We start from the raw sequence: 9,051 nt of genomic DNA on the forward strand, positions 1-9,051 counted from the left end.
TCCCTTCTGCACTTCCTCAGAAGGAAGTAGACTTTCCTCCCCATGCAGTTAGGTATGATGGAACACAGTGATTAAGAGCAGCCTTCCTCTCTCTGAGTTTGTAAACTGCTAGTTTTCAGCCTGGGCAATTTCCCAACCCAAATTTCCAGAGCTCTTCCCAGCTCAGTTCATGTTTCTCTACAAGGCTGGGAAAAGGAGCAGGTGCTTTCCTATTGCAGGAAAGTCCCTGGCTAACGACAGCTCCTCCACCACCATTAACAGCGTGGGGAGCAATGAGGGTGTCCTACTTACAGTCACTCAGCAGAGCTACAAACTGTGCTTGGCTGGGCTATTAGGAGCAGGCCCAGGGTCCAGCAAATTGTAACTGCACACCTAAGCAGCGTTGAATACTAAAGTTGCAGTGGTTTACCAGAACAAGTTCTGTACTATCAGTGAAAATTACAGCTATCATCTAATGAGGACTGTGAAGAGTTCTTCATAACAGAGGGATGAGATAATGTGAGAAGAAGCATTGAGAAGAAGGGATGCTGTTAAAAGATTAGAGCCAGATCTTCAAAGGAAGATCTCAGGCTTCCTGAAAAAGCTACCCACTCACAAACAGAAAATGTTACCACTATGTGTGTTTGTAAAGATAATCCAGCTATTACTCAAGGATGACTGAAAAGCTGTCATTTTTTTCCTTGAAACACACACTTGGTTTGACCCTAGTATTTATCAGTGGTGTCCTTGTAATTCATTTGATTACCAAACAAAAGTCTGACTCTCAAGTCTAAGTGTTTCTACATTTCCAGCACATTCAGATTCAGATGTCTTCATTTGGTCTTCCCCTCTACCACTGTTCCAGCATAGGACCTGAGTGCAGAAGCACCCAGCCTCTCTTTCCCAGCCATCTGAGCTGATCAGTTAAAAAGACCATGTGCAAGACTTACTTCTGTTATCAAAAGGAAACAACTCTGAGATCACCTACCTGAATGGAGAAGTAGAGGTGTACCAACTCTGGAAACTTCTATCCCTTCTGAAATATCTCAAAGCTCAGTACTTTGCAGATGGTTAGGAAACTTCTGAGACATCAACCCAGTACCACAACTGCCTGATTCTGCTTTTCTGCCAGAAGATACTGCGGAATGGAGAGTGTGAGCTCTCTGTCTTTGCATTAGTGGGGCATTACCTGGGTTATTTAAAGCAGTGAAAAAACTGGTTTGAGCTGACCAGGTGGAATGGATCTATTAGTTACCCCATCTTCCCTGTGAACAACTATCCTGCTGAAAGACTCAAGAACTGAAAGCTAAACTGCACATTATGAGGCAACAACAGAATTACAAATGTGACTATTGGGAATGTTCAGCAAAGCACATTTCTTCCCTAAACAGTGCAGTGAAACTCCATGTAAGACCGTGTACAAACTCAGTATCTCTGATACACATTCTTATTGGAGCATTTATGCCTTACCTGGAAGACAACAGCTCAGAGTGTTTTGGATTGTCTAATTTTGGCACAAGGGAAAATTATCTTAAGAGTAATTTATTTTTTAGTGCTGTTAAACAGATTGATACTGAAGCAGAAAGATAGGGTAAAATGTACTAAGCCAATTTAGTCCTCAGAAATGTATACTGATACATTAGCTAGTATTTCACACTGTTAGCCAAAGGGTAGCATATAGACTGGCCCAGCTCCTGGCTGCTACTTCTGCAGTAAAAACTGCACCTTTTTTTCTTTTTCCTGAAGCAGCCCCACATCATTCAAAACCAGCAGCTAAAGCAGGGACCTTGCCAGGATAGTAGGTGATCCTGGCCAGGGAGAGAATGGTGATGGTTAGAAGGGGCTGCTTGAATCCAGAACAAGGCCCTAGCCCTGGGACAGCAATGCCAAAGGGAGAAGTACTGGGAAGAGCAGACTGCACCAAGCCCCATCACCATGCACACAGTTCAAGAGCATTGGCTGTGGTGCTTCAACCTGCAGGGAGGACAGAGTTGCTGCAAGTCTCCAGCTAGCTCATGGGGCTGCCTGTTATGGTGGAATCTGGCATAGCCAGGAGGAAGACTGTCTGTTCTTTGAGATAAGAATCTGGAGACTCTTTCCCAGTATGCCTGATGTGTCTGGTCTCTCTTCTAGTGGCCATCCCTGCAATTGGTGCCCAGTACTCCATGTTTCCAGCTGCACCACCAGCCAAGATGATGGAAGATGGCAAAATCCACACAGTGGAGCACATCATCAACCCTATTGCTGTCCAGCAGGACCCAGCCAGTGCAGCAGCTGCTGCAGCAGCCGCAGCTGCAGCAGTAATACCAGCTGTGTCAACACCTCCCCCCTTCCAGGTGAGTTCAGTGCAGAAACCCCAACACCCTATGTTTCCCTATGTCCTGCTCTGTATACCCACTGCAGGGGAAAAGCTGACTGCAGCACTGTCTAACTGATGCTCTTGCTTGGTTCCTGCTTCTGTGGGACTGGGCTGTTGCTTCAGCACGACCCCACTGAGCTCCTCACATCCCACTGCAGCTCTTGGGTTGATTTCTACTCCTGTTACTTTGTCCCTTCTTCCTGACATGCAGAGAAATTCATCTCACATAACCTGAGACTTTCACCTAATGGTTATGTCTGGCACCTGAGCCATACATCTGCCTTTACACGGAAACCTTTCTTGGTAACCCAACCTAAACCACTCTGTGTGTCAAAGAAGAGCAGGCACCCCGAAAGTGCTGTTCATTTGACCTATCTCAGACATCTGTACTTTGGGCAGTTGCTTTTACTCTATGGAGAACCCAAATTGGTAGGAAGAAGAGAGTGTCCAAGAGGACATCTGACTGTAAACACACTTAAACAAGGATAGGGAAATAGTGCATGTCCTGTTGAGTGAGAGAAATGAGTGAGACACACAAGGGTAGTCTGGATCGGGTGCCTATGGAGGGTATTCACTCCAACTGGTGCCGTGACACTGGGGAGCCTGTTACAGTGCCTGTACACCATCTGGTGAAGAACATTTTGCTAATCCCCAACCTGACCCTGGCTCTGGGCCTGCTTGTGACCAAGGACTGTTGGACTATGCATGGCTTGGCTGAGGTTGCCCTGTATGGAGTCAGGCATTGGACTTGATATCCCTCGTAGAGTCCCCTCCAACTCAAGAAATACTGCAATTCTCTGATTCCAGGGTCGCCCCATAACCCCAGTGTACACCATGGCCCCCAACGTGCAGAGGATCCCCGCTGCTGGCATTTACGGGACAAGTTACGTGCCATTCGCAGCACCCGCTGCAGCAACAGCAACGATAGCCACGCTACAGAAGAACGCCGCTGCCGCCGCTGCTGCTGCTGCCGCCTACGGGGGCTACGCCGGCTACATACCTCCGGCCTTCCCAGCTGCCACCATCCAGGTGCCCATCCACGACGTCTACCAGACGTACTGAGACTGTCGGCGGAGAAACAAACACTGAAGGAACACTTACTATTTATGAAGAACATGCCTGCTGCGGGAGAGCGACGTCAGGACTCTACAGTAAACTGACACAGAACCTGAAAGTGAAGAATGTCACAGAAAAACATGTTCAAAATGTTTTCTACGCCTGAAGTTTTCACTAACTTTTTTTTTTTTTTTTTTAGGCTATTTTTAACATTTAACATGCCTGTATTCGTACATTTCTGAATGACCTTGATGCAGCCGCCTGCTGCTTACGTGCCTTTATACGCATCACAGTGGGGTTGCACAGGGCCTATTTGTTTGTTGTTTTTTTTTTTTTAGCAGTTATATTTTCAATATATTTGTGGTATGAAGGTTATTTTTAGTAACTTCTGCACTCCAGAGATGTCTATTTTGTAGTGCCTTTAATAATATATCAGCTATATATTAAGAAGCACACCCGAGCAGCTAGGGAAAGTTTAAACGATATATTTTGAAGAATATATTCAATATTTAAAGAATACATACCTTAAGTTTTTTTGTTTTTTTTTTTTTAAAGAAAAGAAAAAAAAAAAAACCAACAAGTATCTTATTTAAGAAATGTTATACTGGAAAGTGCAATCTGAAGAACATGCAAGACCTCTGCGTTTTTGTGCTGGCATTAATGCGGTCTGTTTGTTACTGTTTGAAATCAAAAGTAATTCCTATTGCCTTTGTAGGAGGAACAGAAAGAAGAAAGCCTCCTCACACGAAGCCCTTTGCAGCATGATTAGCAGGCTTACGATGCTCAAAGGAAAGGTTTTGAGTTTTCCTCAACAACTGGAATTTCTATTTATTGAAGCTACCTGTAGTTCAGCCCTGGAGCACGTGCAAAAACGTGCACCTCATATGTTGCATAAGGCGCCTCGACTTCGATCTTCATCCAGTATAAAACCTAGGCTCTTTTTCAATGCTCTTTATTTTATTCTTTGAAGTATATGCTGTAGTGACTGAGAATGTATGCTGTTGTAGGCAAGAGCAAGCCCGCTCCTGGCAGCAGGATGCGCTGTGCTGCTTACCCATAGCTTCATCACGTCCCAAGAGCAATTCCCGAGGTACTGGGGGTGGTGGTGATACTGGAATATACAGTGGATACAGTGGGGCTGGTGTCCCTCCCAACCTCCCTTCCACACTGGCTCCAGCTCCCACATCTGGAGCTCTGCGTGTACGTCAGGAGTGGGAGGGACTGGGCCCAGCCGTTTTAAGACGTAGGGCTTGTAAATACCTTTTAATATACTTTTTAAAAGTCATTTTATGTTGCAGATTTACACAGTATGTGGTTTGCCACAAAACAAACGCAGTTTATTTCGATGTTATTAAAAAAGAAAAAAAAAAAAAGTTTGTTATATTAAGGAGTAAATATATTATTGCAGTGTTTTGTGGCCTGTTTAAAGGCTTTTATTTAGTAGTGCGGTGAATGTAAAATATGGTAAAAACGTTAAAGAAATATCTCGCCCATTTTATGAAGTGTATCAGCTCTGCAATCACAGCTCCAGTGAAGGGAGGTGTGGATCAGGGAGTGAGTAAACAATTTTGCTTTGCTTTTAGTGGTATAAATACCAGCTGAAGGGGTTTCATATAAAGTATATTTTGACAACAGAACCACTTTCGGATCATCTCCAGCTTAGTAAAGTGACCTTTTAATGCATATTTTTCTTGCCTCAAAATGGAGCGTTTGTTTTTTAGGTGCTCTTACTCAGCAAAGCTGAGCTCTATTTAAACCTGTCCAACTGCTATTGAAAGCACTGTGAGGAAGTTAACCATTAAGTCGGACTCTGACCCTCCCGTGCCCCTTCCCTGGAGGCTGCCCAACCACTTCTGAAAACACAGTCCTTAGCCCCCAAACCCTCATCCCAAATGCCCTGCCTGTTTTTAGGGTGAGGGGAGGTGAAGCAGGCAAAGCCTTGATAGAAGACCCAGGCAGGAGTACCCAAAAAGTGATGGGGGCTCCAGCTAAGACTTTGTACAATTCAGTGCTAACTGCCACCATGGGTCACAGCCAACCTCAGTGTCATCCAGGCACTGCAGGCTCTGTTATCCCCTTTCCAGCCCCTCCATCGCTACCACGGCCATCCCAGAAGAGAGTCAAAGGGTAATGGTTGCTCTCCCCCCCATCCCCCCCCCCCCCCCCCCGAGTCAAAGGGTAATGGTTGCTCTCCCACCCATCCCCTCCCCACTGTCCCCCCCTTATCTGCATCAGTGACAGAAAAGAGCCCAAAGAGGTGAGCCCCCAGGCTATCACACCAGGGCAGGACACGGGGATGCGGCCTCCCACCTCCATCTTTTCCACTTGCTTCTAAACCATTTCATGTACACTACTACTGAGGTAAGTCTGATAACTTGAAATGTGAACATCTTTAGGTTAAGAACAAACTATTCAAAGAAATATATATATATATATTAAAAACAAAAACAAAAACCTTAGTGTGCCTTATTCTTGAAAGAGCTGATATTTTAGGTGTTTTATTGTATCTCTGTTTTCTGTAATGTTGGAAGCCTCTGAATTTATTTAGTTCTTGCTCCATTTACGGTACATTTCTAGGACATAGTGAATAAAGCATTCTACAAAAACAGAGGCTGTTAATTTATTATAGTATCCTACAGGTATCCAGGCGGGCTTCCCCGAGGGCAATGTGCCCCCCCCCTCTTCCTGGCTGGGTGGGTGCTTGGGGCAGGAGGGAAGCAGGGAGCCATGGCCAGCATCCCCATAGGATCCTTGGGAGCAGAGATGGGCTGAAGCATCACTTCTCATAATGCAATTAGGACAAGATATCTCATGCTAATGCCTTGGTTTTCCTGGAAGATGCTAATAATGAGAGGTTTCCTTACTGTTTGTTTTCGTGTTGGTTTTTTCTTTTTGTTTGGGTTTTTTTTGTTTGTTTGTTTTGTTTTGTTGGGTTTTTTTTGTATGTTTTTGTGCACAAACAGTGTTTTTTGTTTGTGGGTTTTTGTTTTGGTAGGACTTGGGGATGGATAGAAAGACACCTAATTTTGCTTGCTATGTCTAAGCAGTTTAAGTTTGCTTTAGGAAGTCTGCACATCCCATTAAAAAACACCAGTAGCGGGACTCCATAGCTTGCTTAGTAGAGGGGTAATCATCATAATGCTAAAAGCAGCTTTCAAGATACAGCCACACCAGAATTTCACCTGTCAGGCAAACGGTCAGGTCAAACAGGAAGATTAATGCCTTTCCTGCAGCTACTTGCTGGCCTCTCCACTCACTGCCCTTGTGGGCATTCAGCTAAGCCATGCACTTCACCAACATCAGCTTTTTACAAGTGGGATGAAGGACTGCATCTCACTAACATGTGGGTCTGGTTCTCTCATGGAAGTTTCCTTTTTCCCTTTATTTATCCTAAACTAAAATGAATCTTACACAGCATGCTCTGTCTTTATCTAAACAGACATTTCTCAAGGGAATTTGTTATTTTCCTACATTTATGGTTTCTTATTTCAGTTTTGTAAGATCACAATTAATGATTAACCCATCAAAAGCTCAAACATGCAAGTCATTCCGGAGATATTAACATAAACAACACCAGAGAAATGCAATCATGCTTTTAAGATGACCTTGCTGCCTCGGGAATGCCAGGAGCAATAGCAAGGCCTCAGGTACTGTGACAACTCAAAATGCTAGTGAGTCGATCTCATTCCCTTTCTGACCATATTTCTTGGTGGTCTTGAAGAGCAGATATGCACTGCTCTAGCTAGTATCAACTGCAAGTGCTGAAAGCAGCTTTTAATTTTCTTCAGGGAACAGCACACATTAATATCTCTGTGACACAGCCACTGTATAAACAGATTAACAAGAAATTCAAGTGGATTTACATCTCTCTGGTATTGCAGCATCTCATATATAAGCACTGGAGCTCAAAGCATATGCAAAATGCATTTTCAGTGCCTCTAAAAGGCATACACAGGACCCCATGACTTGCTTTGTGACTGGTGCTACACGTGTGGCACCTCCAGATCCTTAGCAGCTCCTAGCAGAGCTTGCTGCTCTCTTGATTCCTATCAGCCTCAAAAGTGGCCCATATTGCTGATCTGTAAAACAAATAAATCCCAGACCTTCCTCATAGCAGGGGAAACTACCTCTACTGTGCATCTGAAAGTCAGCAGAGACAGGTTTTATGCTCCAGTGTGTCTGTGAAATGCTGAATCACACTTGACTGAGTTTCAGTGCTATGCCCTGCTTAGAAATGCTTAGAAACAGCACAAGGGGAGTTTCATGGAGAAGCTGTAAGCAAGGAAATGAAAAAAAAAAAAGCAGGTTTGTGGCACACAGTCCTTCTTTCAACACAAAAACAGGCTGCACCATCATAACACCACTCTGAAGAGCAAAGAGAGTACAAAATTTATTTAGGAATTTGGTACAGCCCAGACCATAGAAGTATAAGCATATAAAGCATATAAAATACTGCCTGTCGAGTTGATGAATTGGATCAATTCCTTTTTTCCCTCCAGACAGAACGTCAGGAGATTACTGGTTTTCTGATATAAGACAGAAGCTCAACCCTTCAGCAAAATTACAGATCTGCTTGTAGGAGGTGGGTGGTCAAGGGCTAACTGTTCATTAGAAGACTGGGCAGGAAACAGTTCAAATTTGCTCAGTCTGTCCCATGTGCACCAAACAGCCTTGCGTTCCCAACATGATGACATGATGACAGCTCTCCCAATCTGAAGAGGCTGCATAGGGAGCCCCATGCTGCAGGAAGCTTCTGCTCCTCACAGTCCCCTTCTACCACAAGGGAAGACCAATGACCTGCGTCCATCCCTACTAAGAAGTCCTGCTATCAATCCCATGGGTGATTAGGAGGCAAGATCACAAACTTGGCACTGGGTTGCAGGTTTGTGCAACTCAACTGCTCCCGTGCCCTTGCCATGTGACCAGATTGCGTGGTGGTCACCAGTCAGAAGTGGTGACCTGCCTGTCCATGGCTGTACTTTTACTTTGAGCCATGGTATGCTTTTGTTCCTTTTTTCTAAGCTCTTTCCAACAAACACATTCAATTTTTGTCAGAAGTGAAAGAGTCTGGCTGCACTTTGAGCCTTGCACGTGTTTGTAATGTCACCAAAGATCTGTGTCAGCCCGGCCGTTGCCTGCAGTCTGCTTTCTTATGGGAAGTGGGATGCCACAGTTAACCAAAAGATCTCAGTGGAGCATGAAAAAATCTGCAAACAGCCTACACAAGCCATGGGAGTGACCTCAAGCCAGCTAGCTGAGAGAGAGACATGCTTAAATCAGCCAGAAGCAAAACAGACAACACTTATTAGCAGTTCCTTTGTTCCAAAGCTTTGAAACAATATCTGCAACAAGCAATTATCACTCCTGTAACAAATCTGCAGGATATGGATCAGGGTAACTTGCAATCACTCAACAAGGCAGGTGATAACAAGGGATTACTTATTAAACTTGTGCACTTCTGCATCCTTAGTTCCTCCAGTCTTTGACTTTTCTGTTGCTGTCCCTTAATGGAGGGTTTTCCAGCCACATGGATTAAGTGAAGGATTCCCTTAAGGCTCGACTTCATGCCAGACACTCTGGCTGACCAGCTTTTGTGCAGGATGCAGAGGGGCACATCACAGCCAGCAGCTGCCAGCTGGCCTCCAGTCTCCACTGCA

The 9,051-nt window shown here is 44.6% G+C and overlaps 1 protein-coding gene across 6 annotated transcripts in view; it reads left to right on the forward strand.

Moving 5' to 3' along the window:
- The window catches only part of RBM47 (RNA binding motif protein 47), a 72,091-nt gene extending 66,752 nt beyond the window's left edge, over positions 1–5,339 (forward strand). For all 6 annotated transcript variants that reach the window (XM_015862451.2, XM_015862452.2, XM_032444263.1 and 3 more), the window contains exons 4-5: positions 2,113–2,315; positions 3,146–5,339. In XM_015862451.2, coding sequence (XP_015717937.1) covers positions 2,113–2,315; positions 3,146–3,400 — 458 coding nt within the window. In that variant the 3' untranslated portion in view covers positions 3,401–5,339. The remainder of the gene's footprint in view (positions 1–2,112; positions 2,316–3,145) is intronic.
- Positions 5,340–9,051: the final 3,712 nt, after the last annotated feature.

Source organism: Coturnix japonica, chromosome 4 (genome assembly GCF_001577835.2).
Source record: "Coturnix japonica isolate 7356 chromosome 4, Coturnix japonica 2.1, whole genome shotgun sequence".
Classification (NCBI taxonomy): domain Eukaryota; kingdom Metazoa; phylum Chordata; class Aves; order Galliformes; family Phasianidae; genus Coturnix; species Coturnix japonica.